At 36.9% G+C, this 24843-nt stretch overlaps 1 protein-coding gene across 5 annotated transcripts in view; it reads right to left on the bottom strand.

Annotated features, from left to right (window-relative positions):
• Mettl15 (methyltransferase like 15) overlaps positions 1 to 24843 on the bottom strand; it is a 152519-nt gene that overhangs the window by 23535 nt on the left and 104141 nt on the right. For all 5 annotated transcript variants that reach the window (XM_027422300.2, XM_027422301.2, XM_035446194.1 and 2 more), the window contains exons 5-6: positions 5820 to 6011; positions 1893 to 2071 (exon numbers count right to left, since the gene is read on the bottom strand). In XM_027422300.2, the coding sequence (XP_027278101.1) occupies positions 1893 to 2071; positions 5820 to 6011 (371 nt within the window). The remainder of the gene's footprint in view (positions 1 to 1892; positions 2072 to 5819; positions 6012 to 24843) is intronic.

Raw genomic sequence — 24843 nt, 5'->3', positions numbered from 1 at the left:
CTTTTTCAAAAACTTACATTGCTCTCAATAAAGTTGTATTTCTATTGACTGACAATAAAGATATAAAACATAAAAAACTCAATATTTTAATGCCATTCATAATTTTTCCTTGCCTATATGTGAATATTCTCACTTTTACTTCATTGTTAACATGGCTCTAATATATTCTTAACATTGTAATATTTGAAGAACAGTCACATTGTTTCTGTGGTATATGTTCACATCATTTCTCTCTCATACCAGATCAGTAGTTCCCCAAGTTCACAGATTAAAATCCAGAAAAAAACCAGCTAACTTAATTTCTGAAAACTATATCCCAATTATGTCTCAACTTTACTGTATCCTAAATTTTAATGAGTACTAATTGTCCTTAATTAGGCTGTAGTCTTGAGCAAACCATTGGTCCTCTTTAGAATTGGTTTCACAAGTTACTGGATAAAGGTTTCAACAGAACAATCTCTAGGGTGCTCATTAGCTACAAATCCTCATTCAGTACCAGACAAAATTGTGTTTTCTTATGAATAAATAATATGGTTTCTCACAGAAAATGGCATGCAGTGTTCTTATAGACAGCAAGGACAAGTAGAGTAGCCTGGTGAGTAAAGAATGAGAAGGGCAATGTATATAAGGAGAAGGTGAATCTATTACTTGCTAACATGCTAGTATAAACTTTTTGGGAGGATAATAAAATAGTGTATGTTTACAAACCAACATGAATTCTGCTTCAACTTCAATAAAAGGAATTAGGTTGGAAAAGGCCTGACAATTAGTCAATTCTTTATACTCTATTATGTGTAATAAAATATAATATTATTTAATTATTTTTAATTATGCCATAAACAATTATTATGAGACAGCTTAATGATTCGAGTACATTTATAATTAAGTTTTATTCCTTACATTCTATCTAGTATTATGATAGCTTTAGCCAATAGTGGGTACACTTAAAAAGTCTATACAAATATGCCTTTTATTTGCTTTTACTGACATAATTTAATAAGAAACAATGAAAACAATCTTAATATATTTTTGGTATATAAAAATGACATAGTGTTTTGTTGGTCCAACAAGATGAATAATTTACCCATGTAATTCTGTTAAATAACTGCAGGAGTTGCATTTTTACTTTGAGAAACTTTCATCAAAACATAGCCGTCAGACAGCTTTGGCTTCAAATGGAAAGGGTACAAAAAAGTACCTCCTAGCTAGAATCTGGTTCAAGAGGTTTATGGTGGTGAAGAGCAGAAAAGATGAAATGTTTCAATAAATCCCTTAGGCTGATTTAGTTAGCATCCACAAAGAGGAATAACCTATACATCACATACCCTTTGTTAGCTGATTGTTTAGGAGAGATGTATGAGTCACTGAGTTTTATTTTAGCAGTTGGGCAATGCAATTCTCCTTTTGTCTGAAATATTAAAATGTGGAAATATGAAACTATAAGAGGTAATGTCAAATCTCATACAGGATGCTTATCAACCACTGTGATGCATCAAGATATTCTTTAAACTTTGTCCTTCCATCTTTCACCTTGGTCAGCACAAGTGATAAATTACCATTTATAAAATTTCTATATTAATCAGCCACCTATGGCAAATAACTTTTAAAAATTGTGTGCAGTACTATAGTATTAAAAACAAAACAAAGCAAACCTGACATTCGAGAAGATTGTTCTGAATGATTTCACATACAAATGAATCCCTCTGGAAGCCAGACAGGAGGAACACAAATGCGTGTGCACAGACACACACACACACACACACACACACACACACACACACACACACACACACATATATATAATATATATATATATGTATGTATGTATATATATCAGTATATATTAATTTAGTTTTTTACTCTTAGACATTAAAGAGAATTAATGAGAGTACCTGCAACAATGCTGGCAAGCTGCTGGGTTCTCAAGATAGGGTATATGCTGCGTGCTTGAATGATTGCAGAAGCAATTTTCTTGGCATGCTTTTCCTCTCCATATGCTCGTAGGATAGATGCAAGTGCTTGTTGATCTAAACCATTCACAACATCAGCAGCAGTGGGCATGTCAGGATACCTGTGCAAAAAAGAGCTAAATAGTTTACTGACGCCAATTTAGTTGACAAGAGTGGATATCTCAGAGTATTGGGAACATGATCACAGGCATTCACAACATATTATCTAGAAGAAATTCTCAAACAGAGACTGAAATATCTCAGAAAAGAAGAGAGTTTCTGTTTTACATAGTAATCATTATGGCAGGAGGAACCTGAAATATTCATTGAGGTCAAGGTAATGGGAAGTTATAGTATTTTGTAACCTTTAAATTTCATTCATAAAAATGTTAATATTGATGTTGTAGTTTTCTCTTAAGGTAAAGCAATAGAAGAATGTTTAGATTTACAAGTCTAAAAGTCAGGGAGCAAATGAATCTTTTCCAGCAAAGAACCTACATGTGGAACAACAAAAACAAAACTCCAACTTAGAAAGTCTACACAAAAGGGAGTAGAGGAAAATGGAGAGAGAGAATAATAAAATCTAATCTAATTAGAGGGGAAAAAAAGAAGGTCTACACAAGAAGGCAGCTTCCCCTCACAATAACTAAAGACTTAATGTCAACCATGCATGTTTTGGATATTTGACATTAGCTCAGTCATCAGTGGCAAAGGTCATCATGGATTAAAGCTTCAAAATAAACAGTACTGAGTGACCAAGCCTAAATATTACTTTCAAGCAGGGCACAAAAAGAATATCCAAGCTCTAACCACATAGACTCAATTATAGTAGCATAAAACAATGTTCACTGTCAGATCATTCTAGTTTATTTCCATTTAGAGAAGTGTGTCAAAGCATTCTAACTGATGAGCTAGCCATGACTCGATTTATTAGGAACATCTGCTAGTAGTACAGTTACTACTCCTATATAAATATGTTGGATTATTAGTTTCATACTGTGAATAGTTATGAGTTCCAAAGATATAGGAGCATTAAGGCCTGAGGCTTAAGCCAGAGTGAGGTTGCAAAAACACCTAAAACTCTCCTTGAAAATTATTACCTTATCAACATACTTAAGCATTCAGGAGAAATTTTCATCTTTGTTTTCCATTTTGCATGTCTAACTGTCAGTATTTCTTTGAAATTCTTACTCTTCTCTGATTGTTTTGGGGAGTAGGAAACATATTGTTCTAAGTTATTTTTTGTTTTTGCTTACATTTATTTATTTATGTTTTGAATTGAAATATAATTATATCACCCCACCTTCCTTCCCTTCAACTCCTTCCACCCCTTCAAACTGATAGCCTTTCTTTTGATAATCCTGTACCAATGACTATCCTATATGGTAGCCTTAATTTTGATCCCAGTGAGCTGCTTTTTTGGCTTAGAAAATGAAGATCTTCTCTTTTAAGGTTGTAGTGATCTATATAATTGCAGCCTTGTTATAGTATATAAAATTTTAAATGTGGTAGACTCTCAATTTTAAACTGTGAAATGAATATAACAATGCTTATTTCAATTATCAGAATTGTTGGGAGGGGGCCTGCATGAAATAGTAAAGAGAGACAATATAATGACTGGGCAATAAATGTTCATGACCTTCAGATCTTTCTAATTCATATATTTGCCAATCATCATTTTGAGCATAAAAGACAAAATCCCTGCTAGATCTTACCTACCAATGAATTCAGTTACCCAAGCCAATGCCCACTAAGACAATCCTTGTTAATGATGGCAAATTCAGACTCTTAGCTCTATTGAGGCAATTACAAGATAGTATGGATGGATATAGTTTTATTCATAACTTTCTACTTTTAGACAAGAAAATTAAAATAGCATTTTGAACAGGTGGCATTCAATGGATACCAGGTATGATATTATGTTACTATTACATTGACATGAAATAATTGTGTAGAAGCTTCCATAATGTTAGAAGACAAAAGGAACATCACTCTGGGGGTTGTCAGGCCAGAAATCTGTATTAGAACAGGCATTAATATGATGGACAAGACGAACTGCTCCTCTAAGAAAACACAAGTTTATTCATGTCACTCCAAAGATTTCCCTGAATACTGCAATTAAAATCATAAGAGAAAGTCCTAACTTGAGTGCCAATTTATTATCTCCCAATGAAGACTATACCTGCTAAAAGTCTTTCAAGTCTTTGAGGTGTGGAATTCCTCGCTGTTACATGAGAAGATAATATAATATAAAAGCGGTGGTTATTAAAATTGGGGTCAGCATAGAGTTAAGACTCCAGTGCTAAAATGCCTCCTGTGTGTGTTTTTAGTAGAGGGATCTATCACTTTCTGGTTTCTGACAGGTAACAACTGTGTGTGCATATACACATGTATTTTTCCCATGGCCCACCATTCTACTTGTTTTTGCAGTGCACATCTTTGCATGCCTGACTTTCATTTTCCCATACATCCCAGTAAATCAATTTCCCTATTCTGAGTACCTCATGTAGGGTATATCCATATTTCTACCTGAAAGATCTTCAACTTTTAAGCATGTATTATTTCAATTATAACTTCAAACAAAAGGGATTGACTTAAGGCTTAATTCTCAGGAACAATCTTATTTTTAAGTTCCTGAGGAGAAATCCATGGATGTAGATTTACAAATTAAAAAAAAATTGCCAAAGAAGCTTTTACATTAAGAACATGGGAATTCACTACTATTAATTAGAAGCTTTGATAACTGTATTACAGAAAACATCTTGCACAGCAAGATACAGGTAGTATACATTCATTCAACATTTTGTGTCTATACAACCACCTTAATTTCCAAAGTTGAGAATATTTTATCTCCACTATTAGTCACTCATTAAATGATGTTATTATTTTATTTTATCATGATATTCTTCATCTTATGAATGCCAATAATGCAGACAGAAGAAGGCAGAGGATTCAGAAACAATAAGATTCTAACAAATATATCACAATGCAAATTAGGCTGCCACATCATTTATCAAGAGACTATATATGAGTATTTACTACAGGATATTCATGGCATGACAAAATGTACACATGAAAAGCAATAGTAAGCTTTGTAGACATAGGTTATTCTGGCTTGGTAGTACTGGTAGGTCCAGTTGTCAGTACTAATTTGAACTTAAAATTAAAAAAGAAATAGGAAATTTTCCTACTCTTTGCTACAGTAAAACATAATGCTATTAAATGTGTTGTGTGTCTATTTGAATTGAATAATGGTAAAGAAGCCCTAATATTTCTACAGTGCTGAAGAATGAAGAGTCATCGCAAGTGATACTCTGTGTAGAGATGCATGGATATGAAGTGATGTAAGATGCAGTGCCATACACTGCAGATCTTTTGGAGAAGGTACAAGTAGGGTGACTGCATAAGAGATAGAACAAAAACAGAATTGTTGACCACAAGAATCATGGCAGGTTTTTTTTTCCAGCATTATAAAAGAATATCAACTAAATACAGATCCTCTTGCTTCTTACAGAAGAATAGCTGGGCATGCACAAAAAATGAAGCTATTGTTTCTGCATCAAATTTTTCCAAAGTATTAAAAAGCCATATTGTCAGTGAAAAAAAATCACATAAAAGTTGATTTCTTCATTCTGAACACCTCCTCACTATATTCTGTAAATACAGTAAATATTTTCTTTTTAGAATTCCAAAGCCAAAGAAATACTGACGTCTATAATCAGCACCAAACACAGCTGATTTATTATATATGGACAGTGCTGGATGTGGGAGTGTGCTGGGAATTTTTCATTCTTCAAGGAAATTAAATTCAGAATGTTTTTAAGGAATTGATTTTCTTGTGGTAAGAAGAAATGCTTTTTCAATACTCACCTGTCTCCATCCATCCTCATGTCCAGGGGGCCATCCTTCCGAAGGGAGAAACCTCGCTCAGGAGCATCAAGTTGCATGGAGGAACACCCCAGGTCCAAAAGAACTCCATCAATAGTCCCTGGCTGCACTCCAGCATTTATTAACAAAGCCTCTGCTTCGCTGAATTGGCCCAGCATAGCTTGGATCTGTTTCCTGTGAATAAACCAATGAGATAAAGAGAAGACTTCTGCTGTATTAGTCTCTCTTTAAGCCTCTGACCAATGGAGGGATCATCACTGGATGACTTGCCCAAAACAAATACCCTGTCAAGTACTCCTTAGCATTCTACTTTTGAGGAAATATATATTTAGAAATCAGAAAAATTCCTTTGTCAGAGTAGGTTTTCCATTTTTTTCCTCTAAAAATTTCTTACACTTCTTAGTAAGAAAAATTAGCATATGACATTCTTAGAAAAGAATTACTTAACCTTAAGTTTCAAGGAAATTCGAAAACAGTAGGCATAAAAACAAAAGTAATAAAAATAAAATGTGGACACACATCATGATGCTATTCAGTCATATAAAATGAATGAAATCCAGTTATATGTGCAACAATGCAGATGGAACCGAGATCATTACACTAAGTGAATTAAGAAATGTATGGGAATACAGGTAATACATGACTTGCACTCATTGGTGAAATATTAATACACTGATTTTGAAGTTGTGGGTGGTATGGTATCTTGCAGTGATGAGAAAAGAGTTGGAAAAAGAAGAAAATGGAAAAGACTGCTCAATGGGTACTAAATCATAATTACAGAAAAGATAAGAATTTTCAGTGTGCTATTGTACCCTGATTTAAACATTGAACAATGCGTACATGTATTCCACACTACCACATTACATGTGCAGTTTTATGTACTTGTTAAAAATAAATCTAATAAAAATAACTAAGAAAAGATTGCTAAATATGTTCACTCCCAGTATTTTACCGCTGCGCATGTTTATCTTGTACTTAGAATAGGGGTATTATATAGCTTCAACTTGAGAAATAAAGCAAGAACAAGACTAAGGAATCCCTAAAGAAGCATTGTTTTAGCTTCCAGCAAGAATCTGAAACTGTGCATGAAGCACCCAGAATCAACATACGGGAAGAAGTTTGGATCACCATGTTGCTATTCCAATTCCCCTTCCTATACAAAGTAAGCTGATGTCCTTAGGTTTCTTCAGAGGCCTTAAAAGGCAACTAAAATTAATTTTGGAAGGAAAATGAGTAAAGAGAAATTGGGCAACAATCTAAAGCTTTCATTCTCCCCTCTGGAAGTGAAAGGAAAGGGCTTGTATTTTAACAATATTAGTCAATTCACATTTAGGGTATTTACTTACATCTTATGTGTTTAGGGGGAAACTCAAAAATCATTGGTAATTGTCCCTCAAACTCTGGATGAAAGTGTAATTTCTGGATTACTGTTTTGGATTACATGCCAAATATTTACTGCATTTCTGTTTTTTCCAGTGATTACGCTACTTGGCAAATATAACGAGGGAAGAGAAAAACTAGTAAGTCATGTTTCTTGAGTTAACAGTTGAGAGGAAAAGTTATAATTTACAGAGCAATCGGGCTGGAGCTAATGATAGATAAATAAATGCTCTTCCTGCTTTTGGAAAACATAAATGCTAATAACATAATATTGTAAAAGCAAAAACAACACAATTTCTGGATTGGGATGTATTTCACTAGTCATTTATGCTAATAGCAGATATTTGAATCTTTCCCTACTCCAACATCATGAATGGGAGCTGAGAAAAGGAAGAATTCTATTTTAATCACCTCCAGATTCCAAACTTAAGATATAGAGCGAGCCAAGCATCCAACACTTATCACTGGATATGGAAGAGACTGTAAAGAGTTGATTAATAACAGCTACTCACAACTTTGTGGGCAAGGAAACAAAGCCATGCTAGAGCACATGGGGGATCACTCAGAAGCAAAGTGAACAAGGATGTAGAAAGAAGACTACATGAGGTCAAAAGTGCCTCCTTGTTGCTACAGAGGATGTGATTGGCTTCTTTAAACAACTGCACAAAATTCCAGGGAACTAAACCTGCTGATCAAGTAGAATCAGAAATAGAGCCCAAGAGATCCCTTTGCAAAGAAGAAACGTTCAGCAAGGCAATCTTACCTTCAAGAGCACAGTAGGAAGGGAAATTCGTGGCTAGGACATTTAAGGAAGCAAGTGATTTTCATATACTAAGGTAATCAACATGTATTTAAATGTAAGAAACAATATATATATAGTTTTTTATTATACATATATATATAGACATAGATAGATAGATAGATAGATAGATAGATAGATAGATAGATAGGTAGATAGATAGAATTCATATCATTAATTCAAATCCTAAGTACTCTGCTTCTCTGGGGAATCCTGATGCTATCATATTCAACTACTATTCAATGTTTAATACAACTGCAGAAAAAATTATGCCTATTATCTACTGGACTCCATGTGAGCAAAATACTGTTTTACAATATGTTATTTACACCAGATGTCAAGGAACATATAATGTTGAAACTTAATTTGCAGTAAGTACCAGTAATCTAATTCATATTTGAACATTATTATTAGTAAGAGTTCACTATTACTCTCGGGGCTAGAGAGGTAATTCAGGAGTAAAAGCATGGGTTAGCCTATATGTTAAATATTCCAAACCCCATGAAAGCCCAAATAAAATAAAAAGCAAAAAAAAATCATTAGTACTTTTCAATTAAGCAGTTACTTCTGTAACTTTTCTTTCTAGCATCACCTTGTATGACTCAAGTTCAGAAACCATGCTGCACAACAGCCTTCCCACACATGAACCTACTCTAGGGACACTTTTAGCCTCCACTGCGTTGCCAAACTCTCCATTCCAATAGGACCTCAAAAGTTTTAGCTACAGAGTTTTAAAAAATGATCACATATTTGATGATATATGTGACAGGCTGGCTATTTAAACAGACAATATTTTAGGTATTGCCAAAAAGGTACTTTTCAGTGAGTGGGTTTTAAGTAAAGAACATTAACTTTAAGAATGGAAGTGTGCCCTGAACATGGATGGCAATAAGGAGGCCTCTGCACTCCAGGGAGCCTCTGGTAGTGGATTACTATTATTCCCTGGTGCAAGAAGGGACTTTGAGAGCCCATCCCACATGAAGGGTTACACTCTGGCCCTGGACACATGGGGAAGGGCCCAGGACCAGACAGGAAGATTTGGTGGACTTTGCAGAGCCCCCGTTGAGGGCCCTACCCTGCCTGGGGAGTGGTGGGTGGATGGGGTGGGGGTGGGCTGGGGGTGGGAGAGGAGAGTTGGGGGTGAGGGGAGGGAGAGGGAGAAGGGACTTGAAATAAGCTTGTTCCCTAACTAGAACTAATAAATAAATTAAAAAAAAAAAGAATGGAAGTGTGCCTCATCCACTCAGCTACAATGTCTTAAAAGAAAACAATCATGTTTCCCAGGGGATGAAGGAATTCTGCCTCAAGGCTGCAACATTACTCTCTACCCCAGACTTCCCAGCGTGCTGTCAAACAGATTTCACACACGACAGACCTCATAGTTACATGAGCAAATACCTCAAAGTAAACCCTCCTCTCACCAGTATTCTCTCTACCTCTCTCTACCTCCTCACCACCCCCCCACACACACACACAGAGTTGGTGGGGAGGGAGGATGAGAAAACTGTATTTTGTGTGAGACTGGAAAGATGGCTCAGTTGTTAAGAGCAGTTGTTCTTGCAGAGTATCCAAGTTTGGTTTCCAGTACCCGCATGGCAGCTCACAACCTTCTGTAACACTAACCTGGGGTGGTCTGACACCTTCTTCTGGCCTTCATGGGAACCTTATACTCATGTACATGCTTCAGAATACATATCTCTGGGCCAGGTGTTGGTGGCACACGCCTTTAATCCCAGCACTCGGGAGGCAGAGGCAGGCAGATCTCTGTGAGTTTGAGGGCAGCCTGGTCTCCAGAGCGAGTGCCAGGATAGGCTCCAAAGCTACACAGAGAAATCCTGTCTCAAACAAACAAACAAAAGAATACACATCCCCACACAGACACATACACACATAATTAAAAATAAAGTTAATATCCAAAATTAAAAAATATTAAATACATTTATATTTTATATAAATTTACATAATTAAACACACACACACACACACACATATATATATATATACACATATATTCATGCATGCTTAGGGGTATATTTCTGTTAGTTGTTTTATACCCATCATCTCCACAGCCACCATAATTTGTTCAGAGATCAACATTCATACAATTCTGGCCAGTAAGATACAATAGATATTTCCTAGGAACTTAGGGAAAGGTTCCTCTTTCTTCATGTATACATATGTACAAAATAACAACACAAACGTTATCAGATCAAATCGAGTCAAATACATATAAGCAATGACCTCTCTAGGTTGAAGATAGAGTATATGACCACAAGAAAGTCTTCATTCATAGTAGCCTTAGGACAAGAGGGATTTAGTGAGGGCCTATTAAAGGTATATCTGTATGTATGTAAACACAGACACAAATACAAATAACACCCCAACTACTGTGGCAATTATATACTTCAAGTATTCTTTTCTTTCTCCTGTGTGGTAGGATTATACACACAGACCATGTTACAGGATTTCACTGGCAGTCAGAAACAGAGATAACTTGAAAACCCAAAAATGTTCTAACACATATTTCTAAATATTAATAAACAAAATGAATCATAAAAGGATAGTAGGAATAAGTTAAACAGAACAATAACAAAATAACCCAGTGAAAAGGCAATGCATTGAGACTTAGGGTGTGCTCTAAAACACTACACATATGCGTGCACATGTTTAAAAAGGGAAATAACGAAAAATATATTTATTTTCATAAATCAAGAACACAGAACTAAAGTCCCATAATAAAAAGCAAAACAAAAAGAGGCAAATACAAAAGAAGGAATTACATAAATTAAAGAAGCAAAAATGAAAAAGAATTATTTTTTACAATGAGTTAAAATATGTTTTTTGAAAAGACAAAGAAAATTAAATGACAACCTGTAAAGATGTTTATCAATCTGAGGGATGCAGAGGAAAATACCACTTTAGACCCCATCAGACATCAAATATATCACAAGATGGACATTTTAACAATATTATGCTAGTAAATTAGAGTTAGATCAAATGAAAATATTCTCAGCAAAGTATAACTTATTAAAACTGACATCAGATATGTAAAATATAGTCCTAAAATCATTTAGAAATTGAATCTGTAATTATAAAGTCTCCTACAGAGAAAAAGACATGCACAGGTGGCTCCACCATGTATTCTTCCAAATATTTAAATATTTAGCTATTTAAGTAACCCTAATATTATATAAACAAAGTAACATTGATATTATAATAAAATCTTCCAGAAAATAAAACAGACAGCTATTTCAAGTCAAATCACAAGGCAAGCACAGTAGATTGGGGGGTGGGTCCTGGAACAGGAGGATCACGGTATAGAGTAAGGAACTGGGGGAACAGATAGATCTCACTAGAGAAGAGAATTAATAAATAGTTATGAATAGAGCTGGAGACTGGCACTGGAGAATCAAGTGCGGAAGGGGGGAAGCGAGGAGGATGAGGGAGGTAATCCGGGAGAGACAGCTACAGTTAAGGGTCATTTGAGAAGTACTATGGAAATCTAATACACTAGAAGCTTCTAAAAACATGCACATAGGAAGGCAATCTAAATGAAATTGTCAAATAATGGGGTGGGGTGAGAAAGAGCCCCTACTTTCCATCTTGTCACCAAATGAAGTTTCTAGTACCAGGATTTGGTTACAACTAATTGAGTTGTTGGTCAGAGGGGTTCCATGGGAACAAACAACCCAGGCTGTTGTCAAGACTATCGGTTGCTCTCCACAAAGGCATGGTAAAGCCCCATTGCTGAAGACAACACCTGCACAACTCACTGAGCACAGGGAAGTCAGGCTGGTGCCTGCACAGAGCCTTCACACCTACATGCTAGCATCTTTGTTACAGGAAAGTACTCTGCACATTACCAAAGGAAAGACATAAACACTAACCAGCCACAAACCCTTTGCTCTACAATGGTATCCTATCTGCTAGCTATGCTAGGCCAATGGTATTACAAAGTTTATGGGAGTAACCAAACAATATTATATTTGACTGAAGACACACAGCACAAGATGGAACCCACACCCAACACTGCTTGGGTCAAAAAGAACCAGATAGCCCAAGAATATAGAATAAACCCAAATATTTCTGTTCTACTAAAAGAATGTAGCAATAAATGACTCCTAATGACATTCTGCTAATACACAGAGATCAATGCCTTGCTCAGCCATCATCAGAAAAGCTTCATCCTGCAGCAAAGGGAAACAAAGAGAAAACCACAGCGAGACACTACACAGAGCTAAAGACCTGGGGATACTCAGCTCTAAATGGGATGTCACCATCAAATCTCTCCTTTCAGGGCTCAGGGAACCCTGCAGAAGAGGAAGCAGAAAGAGTGTAAGAGCTAGAGGGGATGGAGGACATTAAGAAAACAAGGCCTTCTTATGAACATGTTTACCATACATATGAACTCTCAGAGATTCAGGCAGCATACACAGGCACTACCTGGGTCCATACCAGGTTCTTTGTGTATATAAGATGGCTTTTAGTTTAGGATTTTTATGAGTATTTTTGGTTGTGGGAATGAATGGGTCTTTGTTTCTTTTGTCTTGTCTTGGGCTCTTTTTTGTTTCTTTGTTTTGTCCAAGACTAATGCATTAGATTTTGTTTTACCTTATTGTATTTTATTTCATTTCTCTTAGAAGCCCATTTGTTTGCTAATGAGAGAAAGGGAATGAATACAGATGAGAGGGGAGGTGGGGAGGAACTGAGAGGAGTGGATGTAGGGGAAACCATAATTAGGATATAGTATGTGAGAAAAAAATCTATTTTCAAAGGAAAAATTAACTAGCTTAAAAGCAAAACAAAACAAAAACCTAAAAAATGTCAATATTTTAAATGCTAATTTATCCAATGCACAAAATAATAAAAAACAACAAAACTACAAGCAGATGAAATCAAGACAAATACATATAAGCAATGATTCTCTCTAGGTCGAGGATAGTGTGTGGCTGGAGAAAGCCTTTGTATATGCCTTAGAATAGGAGGGTCTTGGTGGGGTGCAGAACTAAATAGAGAATTCTCAACAGAGGAATCTGAAATGGCAAAAAGACACTTAAGAAAGTACTCAAAAGCCTTGGCCATCAGAGAAATGCAACTCAAAACAACTCTGAGATACCACCTCACATCTGTCAGAATGGCTAAAATCAAAATCACCAATGACAATCTATGCTGGAGAGGATGTGGAGAAAAAGGAACACTCCTCCATTGCTGGTGGGAGTGCAAACTTGTAAGACCACTCTGGAAATCAGTATGGAAATTGCTCAGAAAAATGGGAATCAGTCTACCTCAAGATGCAGCAATTCCTCTCTTGGGCATATACCCAAATAGTGCATGTTCATACAACAAGAACATATGTACAACCATGTTCATAGCAGCATTGTTTGTAATAGCCAGAACCTGGAAGCAACCTAGATAACCCTCAACTGAAGAATGGATAGAGAAAATGTGGTCCATTTATACAATGGAGTACCACTCAGCAGAAAAAAGCAATGGAATCTTGAAATTTGCAGGCAAATGGATGGAACTAGAAGAAACCATCCTGAGTGAGGTAACCCAGTCACAAAAAGACAAACATGGTATGTACTCACTCATACATGAATTTTGGACATAGAGCAAAGGATTACCAGCCTATAATCCTCTTCACCAAAGAAACTAGGATACATGAAGGATTCTAAGTGATAAATGCATGGACCCTAGGAATGGGAAGTGGCAGGAACTCCTGAGCTAATTTGGAGCATGAGGGTAGGGGACAGGGAGCTGCCAGAATGAAAGCAGAAGAAGAGGAGAGGAGAGGCAGAAATGGAGGAGCAGAAATATTGAGTTGGGGGAAGAATAGAGGAGAGCAGGATGAGAGATACCATATTAGAGGGAGCCATTAAGGTCCAAGGAGAGATCTGGCACTAGGGAGATTTCCAGAGACCTACAAGGATGACACGACCTGACAATCCAGGCAATGGTGGAGAGGATAACCTAAATGCCCTTCCCCTAAAAATGAGATTGATGTCTACTTTTTATGCCATCCTAGAGCCCTCATCCAGTGGCTGATGGAAGCAGAGGCAGACATCCACAGATATACACTGAGCTGAAATCTGGAACTTAGTTGAAGAGAGGGAGGAATGAAGATCAAAGGGGTCTGTACCAGGTTGGAGAAACCCACAGAAACAGTTGGCCTGAACAAGGGGGAGCACATAGACCCCAGATTCTGTCTGGGAGGCCAGTACAGGACTGATCCAGACCCCTGAACATGGATGTCAATGAGGAGGCCTCCACACTCTAGGGTGCCCCTGGTAGTGGATTAGTATTTTTCCCCTGGTGTAAGAAGGGACTTTGAGAGCCCATCCCATGTGGAGGGATGCACTCTTGCCCTGGACACATGGTGAAGGGCCCAGGCCCAGCCTAGGATGATGTGGTGGGCTTTGAGGAGACCCTGTTGAGGGCCTACCCAGTCTGGGGAGTGCAGGGTGGATGGGATGGGGGGGTATGTTGGGGGTGGGGGAGAAGGGGTGTGGGTGAGGGGAGGGAGAGGGAGAAGGGATTGACATGTGAAATAAGCTTGTTCCTAATTTGAACTAATAAAAAAAAAAATTTAAAAAAAGAATAGGAGGGTCTTAGTGTATGTGTATATATATATATATATATATATATATATATATATATATATATACACACACACACACACACAAATAACATACATGTATATAAATTTTATACCATATGGTTTTGGTCAGTTTTTAGCATAACATCTTTAGGAGATAGATAGCTGATCCATCAAAAAATTATTTACTTGTTTTTATGTGCATGGGTGTTATGGCTGCATGTACATATGTGTGTCCTGTGCTTGGTACCCATGGATGCCAGAAGACAGGGATTACATCCCCTGAGATTGGAGTTTCACACAGTTGTGAGCCACCATCTGGGTATTAACTCAGGTCCTCTGGAAGAACTGTCCATGTTCTTAACTGTGGAACCACCGCTACAGCCCCAAGATATCTGATTCCAAAAGAAATATGAAACAAATAATAGCCATCTCTAATATGTAGCCCAGAGTATATCTCCTTAACGTGGCTTCACACATACAAGTTTATTTACTTAAAAAAGTTAGTTGTGATCAGTCCCCAAACATTGTCTAAATCATTTTTTCCCTCTCTGCCCACCCAAAACTGTCCTTTTCTTTTACTTTACATTCTTCAATACCAATTATTAGGAAAGAAATTAGAAAATCACCAGGAAATAAAAGACATTTTCTTTGAGATAGTTGTTCTTCCTTGGTTTCCTTGATGTCTCACTTGACTATTAATAAGTTATTCAAACCCTGAATAGATAACTCAATTTTGACATAAAATGCCCATTTCCTCTGCGCTGATATCACATTAAAGACTTACTTTCCGTATTTGTAGGACAAAGCAACTTAAGGAAGGGTTTATTTTGGCTGACAGTTTCAGAATACTGTAGTGTATCATAGTTGGGCAGGAGAGATGGTGAGAGTAGCTGCGGCAGAATCATGAGGCCTGAGCCCCATTTAGTCTGCAAAGGAAAATGAATGCTGGTGTTCCTTGGGCTTTCCTGCTTCTTTCCCCCTCTTTTATATGGCCTGGGACCCCAGGGCATAGAGTGGCATTACTCACATTCAGGTGAGTTTTCCTTCAATTCCCTCTGGAAATATCCACACAGACAAGCAGACTGGGACATCTTATAGGTGATTCCAACATAGTCAATGTGGCAATAATGGTTAATCAACAACACAAAGTCCATAGTCTGTCAACCTAATAATTAAACACAACACTTTAACATCACATTCCATGCCTGGTCACCAAAGGCTGATTTCTCTCCTTTAATACACAATTCATTCAGTCCAATTTTAAAAGTTCCCATGGTCTTTAACAGTTTTAACAGTATTCAAAAGCCTAAAGTCAAAAGTCTCTTCTGAGGCTCATAGCAATCTCTTAATTGAGAGGCCTTGTGAAAAAAAAGCGGGGAAGAAAAGAAAAAATCCCAACATTATATACTTCCTGTAATAGCACACAGCAACATTCCTATTCAAAAAGGGCTGGAAGGATGGAAAGGAATGGGCAAACCCAGATTCTGAAGGTCAAACATTAATCCTAGTTATTCCATGTCTAGTACCTGTGGCTTATAGTGGCAATCATCCGGAATCCAGTATGTTTGGGAATACACTACCCCTGTATTTCTGACACCTGTATCACACACAGAATTCATCTCCTGAGCCCACTCCATGCTGTACAGCACTTCCTTCGGGGGCTGTCCATGATTCTGGCACCCCCAACATGTGATATCTACATTACAACATAAAGCTTCATGCAATGGCTTCCCAATGCTTCTTTCAAGAGAACCCCACCTGCCATACATCAGCTGATTTCAGCCAATTTCTAGAACCTTCAGACCAAGCCTTCATGACCACATAATCCTAACATTTTGCATGCCAGAAAAACATGCACTGTGGAGATGTTGACAAGTTCTGACACCCATTCAATATGTAGTCTATCTTGTTTCTGTCATAGCTGTCATGAATTTTGTACACACAGGCTGACAAACCTGGGGAAAAACATTTCCATAGGTGCCTGTTTTAGAGCAGGGAATCTGTTCATCAATATTTTTATTCAGGCGCCCTCCTTTCAAAGCAATCTGAAATTATACTAGTTGGAGCCTTCAATAAGTCTTCTCCTTAGTGTACTTTTATAATATATTTTCTCAATGAAGAGCCCGAGGTTTCTCTAATAATGCTAATATCTTTACCAGTATAGCTGTAAATTTAAATTTAAATTCACTCACAGTCCATCCCTCACCAAACTGCACACTTCTCATATTTTCTGATCTTTCTCACTGAATACCTGACTAATTCCCTCCAATAATCACCATGCTATAGCATGGATATCTCGATGTCTTGAAATTTTTCCCAACAAACAACTTAGTCCATTATTTTGAATTTAGCTTCACTAAACTTTTCTGCATGTGGGGAGAAAACAGCCTCTAATCTAATCTAATTCCTAAAACAGGTTTTTTTTTTCTTCTCTGAATGCTTAAGAACCATGTTTATCACTGTTGGCCATTCAGTCAGAATTCTGCTATTCAACTGGAGCAACTGGAGCAACTCATTAAGACCTGCTTACAAAACTACAGGGATATTCCAAATCAAGCCTCAAAATTCTTCCATATTCTGCCCATAAAACATTTTTAAAGAGCTACAGATGCCATGGTCAGTTTTATCTTAGCAATAGTCTTGTGTTTTGTGTGAGCTTGCTGTTACTTTTCTCACTGCTGTGACAAGATATGATGAAAGCAACATAAAGAAGGATTTCCTTTTGCTGACACTTTGTGAATATAGTTTATAATTTGGGGAAAGGCATGGTGGCACAAAGAACTGTGGGTCTGGGGGCCTGAGTAAAAGCAGCTGGTCACATTTTATCCACAGTCAGGAAGCAGAGAGACATGTGTGTTGGTGCTCCTGAGTCTTTCCTGCACCCTTTCCCCATTTTATTCAGTGTAGGGGATGGTCCCCCATACACTCATGGTGGATTGTTACTCCTCAGTTAATTTTTTATAGAAACTTCTTCACAGACACACCCAATGGCATGTCTCCTCAGTGACTGCCATTTGGCCATGCTGACAATGAAGATTAACAATAAAAGGGCAATACCACTCGAATGGTTGCTGGTAATTTCTTATCTTAGCAACTCTTAAGCTTACTGAAGACTCATTTGGCACTCAGTACATGGTATTTCATAGAGCTGCTTAAGATTTACATATGTATCTCACTGCTTCTGCTGTTAGTACATGTCCCTAAGGTCCTATTGACCACATCATAAAGCACAAATATATTATTCATTAGCATGTTAAGCATATAGAGTGCTCCATAAAAATACTTTATATGTGTACATGTGCATTTATGTATATTCAGGTGCACATACATGTGCAGGTTTATGTGCCCATGTGAATAAGTACATGTGGAGACCAGAAGGCAACCTCAGATGTCATTCCTCAGTCCTATCCTATATATATTTAGGCACTGTGTGTGTTTTGTTGTTGTTAGAAATTTATCTGTTTGTTTGTCTTGCTATATATATATTTTTTGTTTTTGTGAGACAGGCTAGATTGGCTTGACAGCAGGGCTTGAAGTCTTCCTGTCTCTCCCTTCTCCACCTTGTAATTTCAAGTATGCATCCCCATGCCCAGCTTTTCTATGTGAGTTCTGAGATTGAACTTTGGTCCAAGCACTTTGCTGACTGTTGCTGTAAGAAAATACCATAACCAAAAGCAATTGAAATGAGAGTTTACTTTGGCTACTGTGCCAGGTGTCTAGATGTTTGTAACAGAAGAGAGGGCAGTCTGCATGAGCAGGAAGCTGAGAGATTACATATCAACTGCGTGTGGGAAGCAGGTCGAGGGACTGAAAGTAGGCAAGACATAAACATTCCAAGCCTGCCTTCTGTTACACACTTCCTCCATCCAGAATCCATGACCTAAGATTCCTATAACCTTGCTAATCACTTCCACCAACTGGGGACCAAGCATTCAAATATATGGTCCTATAGTGGTCATTCTCATTTTAATAACTATAGTTGGCCTTTAAAATGGTAGTTAAATAAAGAAAAAAACATCATATGCATTTAGACAGTTAGTGTTTATATACTAAAGGGAGATATAATGAAAGTCTAACTTTCCAATGCAAAGATCAAAAAATTATAGCTCATGACATCTGGGATTTTAAAAGCAATATGCATACTTTTATTCTAGTCTGTGCCTACATTCTTTCTTACACACCACACACACACACACACACACAAAATTTACTTTATGACCAGACATGAGGTACATGCCTGTAACCCTAGTACTAGGGGATACGAGGCATGAAAGTTTGCCATTACTTCAAGATAAGCATAACCTATGTAGTAAACTCCAGGGTAGTGTTCCTCTCTCCTCTCCCTCCCAATCTCTCCCCCTCTCTTCCCCCTCTCAACAAAAATTACAAAGTGATTATTTGTTAACCATTCAAATACTCCTAAAAGAGATACCATGTTTCCCCTGAGGTTTTTAATATTGGGGTTTAGCAATGCTGCTATAAACTACTGGTAGCACTGCATTGCCACCATGCATCCAGAGGAGAAAAGAAGGCATACAAATCATTCCTTGTGTTGGCGGCTCTCATTAGCTCCAAAACTAACTGTGGGTACTACAAAATACATAAAATGATTATCACAAATACTTAATGGCTTTGATCTAATGAAATGAAAATTCAGATCTTCTGACCTCTTCTTGAAAAATGTTTCTTAAAATTTAAAATATGCAATATGAGTTCTACTGGGATTTTACTTCTTTATTTTTAAAGTTCAGTGGGAGTAAGACAAATTCATTCCTCTGAAAATGCAAATTAAATTATCTAGATGTGTTTCAGAAGAAAATTTCTTTTAGCCACACTATTTTCTATTGACATCTCTCTGAAAGAGATTCCTGTAAATTATAGTTGCTAAATTTTAGTTGCATTAATATTATGCATCTTTCTGTATTTTAACAGAATATTTAACTAGATATGAAAACTAAATAATTCCTCAAACCAATAATGAATTTATATCAGAATTATATTATTATGTAAAAGAGGATACCAATTATTAGGCTGCATGAAGTGCAATGCAAGGAGATCTGAGATTTTGGAAGTGGTGGGCATCAGGCTTATATTTTTCATTATTGTACAACCTATAAGCCACTTCCTATATTACTAATATTCAATGTTGTGGGGGGTTGAATAGGAATGGCTCAGATAGGATCATATGTTTGAATACTTGGTCCGTAGTTGGTGGTACAAAGGGGCCTTATTGGAGGAGATGTATTACTGAGGGTGGGCTTTGAGATTTCAAATGACTTGCACTATTTGTTTTGTTCTGCTTCCAATTTTTACCTAAGTGTGACTGACCCCTGGTGTTCCTGCCACCATGGCAATGTCTTTGTTAAGCTATCACGAATGCTAACACTCTGAAATTGAAAGTCCAAATTCAACATTTTCTTCTCTGAGTTGCGTTGGTCATGGGGTTTTATCACAGAAATAGAAAAATAACTAGGAAAGGAGTTAACTAAAGTAATGAGCATTTATCATTGATATTATTATTCAAAGACAGTATACTAAATATCAATAAAGCATACATATTCTCTACTTCTAAATATATAGTACATTTCACATGAAATTAATCATTGTAAAGTCTGAGGGCAGTGGGTCTAGATTTATAAAACGGAGCAAGGGACTAGTCATAATAGGTTTGGTCAATTGTATGAAATTTCTTTTAAGTTCTATATTACATTGCAACAGTTCTGCTGAGAATACTGAAAATATAAAAAGGATTGCATTACTGGGTGTGGCAGTGCCTACCTAAAATTTTAGTTTGAAGAGTGAGGCAGGAGGCAGAAGGATCACAAATTTAAAGTCAATATGGGCTACAAGCCCCTAATTCAAAACAGCAAATGCATACCTTTAATCCTTTGAGGCCAACTTGGTCTACCTAGTGTGTTCCAGGATAGCAAGGGCTGCAGAGTAAGGCCTTGTCCCAACATCCCCTCACACACAAATAAAGGCAAAAATAAAAATAAAATTTGAAATTTGACTTTAGGGTCTCGGGGTTTGGGTTACCTCATTAGGAATGACTGTTTCCAGTTTCATTCATTTACCTGCAAATTTCAAAATTTACTTTTCTTAACTGCTGAAACATATTACATTGTACAAATATACCACATTTTCACTATATATTTAGCAATTGCCAGACACTGTGCTGTTTCCATCTGACTACTAGGAATATAGCATCAAAGAACATGGATGACTAGGTACCTCTACAAAAGGATATCAAGTCCTAGCAGCAAGAACACTAGCAAACATCGAAAATCAGCATCTATATCCAAAATAACAGCCAATAACAATGCCACTCAATACTCTTTTATAAAATACTAATCAAGCTTGATATAAAAATTATAATACACAGCTATTTAGAATAAGATTTCAATACATATAATTTTAATATACAGATATACTTAAGAATGTTATATACATATGTATGTAAAACATAATTGTGTGTTATATAAAATTTCCTTAGTTCTAAGAAGGAGAAAAACCCAATTGGTCAAAATCAGTCATAAAATTTTAACCATCCTTCTGCAAAAAACAGCAGTGGCAAAGAGTAATGCATTGCTAATGGTTTCCAGTAGAATAAATAGCTCCTCTGACGTCAAAACTTTGTTACACTCCAATAACTGGCTCACTTGAAGTCTCAGTACAGCAAGTTACATGTCAGTTTTAAATAAAGTTATAAAAATAGAAAGGCTGGTGAACCATATTGTCACTATGCAACCTGATACAATAAGATTTATGTCCAATAAAACATTAACAAAGGTAGATAGACTATACCAAAATAGCATCTAGTGGTTTAAGGTGTCTAGATTCTCAAATTTCAAATAATAAAAATAAAATAAAATATTTTCCTCTGTCTTTTTCTGAAGGGATATGCAACTGAGTTATCTAATGCTGATATTGTATTGATAGAAATATTCACATATCTCAAAGATGAAGCAGTTTTTACCCCATGAAATACCCCTAGATCAGTCTGATAAAATTCTCTTTTGTTACACAGAATAGTAAGCAATGCAGTGTGTACAGAATTTAAAAGACAGGTTGCTATACCTGTAAGGATATCAGTTGTTTTCAAAATGGTTGTTGCTTAAATACATATGGTAATTTGATATTTAAATAACAATTGTGCTTAGAACTAGACTTGAAACTATGAGTTGAAAAGCCTTGAAAGTTCTGTTCTAATCACAAATGACAATTCATACTGAAAAAAAAATCAGGATATGTAATCTGTTTCATAAAAAAAGGGGTGCAATACAATCTTTTAAGGAATCAGTCACTGGCTAACTAAACAGTGCACTATCAAGATAGTAATCTCTCTATGACAGTTCATGATGTAAACGGGGTAGAATGTATGTTCATATAGCACAGAGGAGAAAATAAAAATCATTTTCCCAGCAACAATACTTAATTAACTAATGTCAAAAGGTGATGAAACCATCCATAAAACATTTTCTATATAAGAAAATAAATCACAGTTAACATTTCTATACAAAATACTTTATTCCTGTGTGTGTAGTTTTAACTAAAAACACAAATCCAAGCATATATAGCCACTGTTCTGTTCCTTTGTGACTTCACACTCTTGTTTCAAAGAGGGTAAGGGCAGGAGTTGAATTTCACCATACAGATTCTATTTTCTCACCTCTCCAGATAGTGACTTCAGCCTGATTCAATCACCAGAATGACTCCTAGCACTTCAATGAACATTCAGAGAGTTAAGTAAAATGAAATATATGTGTAAAGTCTCCAGGACAGTGCTTACTGCATGCAGCCTCTGTGTACTTATTATGCATGACTACTGTGAGATATGAGGAAATAAAAATGATTGTCATTGTGGAGTTAGAATGTTAATAGGAATGAGGCTAGGTCATTGTAAATTATTTAAATTTTGTAGTTCAGTGGATGGCATATAACATCAGAAATGAAGAGTAATGTAAGGTAGATAAACCAAAATCAAAGCTGTCATTTTGCCAGGGTGGGCAGTAGGATAAATTCAGTGTGTGATGGTCAGACAGATTTTTGAGGACATTGGGAATAATGTCTCTTATTTATAGTCATGGCTACTCACAAAAAGCTCCCTGCGAACCAGGAGTTTTAGCAACATAGGAAGACTCCACAAACAGGTGTGGTAAGAACACTCCAGACAGAAAAAGCATGCAATACACAGCCTTATATACAGCTTGTTTTATGTAGCTGAGTTTTTTGTTAACTTTTAAAATTAGCATGCACACTAACGGTTTTCATTACTACATGTGCACCATGTGTGCCATTGTATTTTACTAATTCCTTCCTGTTCACACTCCTCCATCTTTCTCAGCATCCATGTTGGTACCTTTTCTTTCCCTTATTTCACCTTCTTTTAGCTTCATTTTCATATTATTTAATTATCCCACTTGCCTATTCTCATCCCCTTAGGTCTGTTCCTCTCATCTCATAGTCCCCTTTGCACTTTCATGCCAGGAATAAGAAGGAAGCCAATAACAACAGCAAAGTGAACAAGGTACAGAGAAAAAAATGAATCTGTACATGGTAGGGACTTGAGCACTACAGGAAACATTTCATTTTCTATAAGACAGTAACCATTACAGAGTTTTGAGCAACCAAGTGGTATCATCTAACACAGTCTAGAAGTATTGCTTAGTGGCTGTCATTTTCAGAATTGATTAGAAGGCAGGAAGACTAGGTAGAGACTACTGCAGAAGAACAATGGTGGCTGCTCAAGTAAGATGGATTAGAAGCTGCTACTCTCTGACACACTGAATGAAAAGAATCAATACAACACAGTATAGACTATTACAAATACACAAAGATTGGAAGAGTTTCAGCTGTAACAAAGAAGGTGACAGGACAGCTGGGAAATGGTAGGACAGCAGAATCAACTGCAGCTTTCTGTATATGGAGGAAGAAGAAGCCTCATCCAAAAACTCAACTGCCCTGGTAAAGAGACCAGCAGTCCTGCTCACAAGATTAGCCCACAGATTTCTCAAGAATTGCATTGGGTTGGAGAATCTGGTAACAGCATTGGAGAAGGTCCATTTGTTATTTCCAAAGTCTCAGAGAACTGTGGCCTGGTATTTTAGAGGGAGTCTGATATTTGAGACCAAGTTACTCTGGATGGCATGTGAGGCAGTTGTGGAGAGGAGGTGACCTGGAAGCCAACTTGCTAGGTTCAGGCAGCAGGAGGATCAGAAGGAGCAGAGTACTTAATAGCCATGCCCTGTGTAGCATGAAGCAGACCTCACCACCGAAGCATAACTGCTGGTAATCATAGCCTCAAGCCTGAGGTCAAGGGGTGACTGTACCTGCAAAGCCATGAATCTGTCACATGGTTCATTGCCACTGGCATTAACTCTGAAGGGAGGTTACTATGAGCTCCTTACTCTCACAGTACTTGCTGCTGAATGACACATAAGCACAGAGTGGAACTGCACCACAGATCTAAGTGCTCTGACTGCTGCCAAACTTGTCTGGATATGTGCCTCTCAAGAGGACACAAACTAGGTGATCTTTTAAACATAAGATAATCTGTATGGCTAGAAAGCTGTAACATAAAATAGCCAGCAAAGGTTCCCAATTGTAACACTGTGTTGTCATCTGTGAAGTTCACACTACAAAACAGCAAAATCCAGAGACAAAACAAACAAAGAAAAAAAGACAACAACAAAAACAAAACGTATATTCAAACTGTTTGAAGTTTAAAATTTTGTTTTGGACAGAATTCATTGATAACCTGAGCCATATACAACCCGTGTGCTTTAGGCTGGATATGTGTACAGGACCTAGAGTAAGGGCATCCCTCTCAGATCTTTGGCCCTTAAGACTGGAAACATTACCAGATCAAACAGAAGGAAAGGCAAACTAGTACTTCAACTAAATAACTTGACTACTCTATAGATGTTCATATTACATGACCAAGAAAGAAGTAAATAGAATACTGTTTGATTCCCCCCCCCCTTTTTTTTCTTTTTTTAGCAATTATTTGACTTTTTGTTTTATTATAGGTACTGGTTGGTTTTGTGTGTCAACTTGACACAAGGCAGAGTCATCAAAAAGGAAGGAGCCTCAGTTGAGGAAATGCCTCTGTGAAATACAGCTGTAAGGCATTTTCTCAATTTGTGATCAATGACAAGGTCATGGGGGTAGGGGTGGTTGGTAGGTGGTGACATCCCTGGACTGGTGATCCTGGATTCTATAAGAAAGTA

Source organism: Cricetulus griseus, chromosome 6, assembly GCF_003668045.3.
Source record: "Cricetulus griseus strain 17A/GY chromosome 6, alternate assembly CriGri-PICRH-1.0, whole genome shotgun sequence".
In the NCBI taxonomy this organism is placed as follows: Eukaryota; Metazoa; Chordata; class Mammalia; order Rodentia; family Cricetidae; genus Cricetulus; species Cricetulus griseus.
Note: the sequence above shows the minus strand (reverse complement) of the source record. Positions and strands in the feature narration are given on the sequence as shown.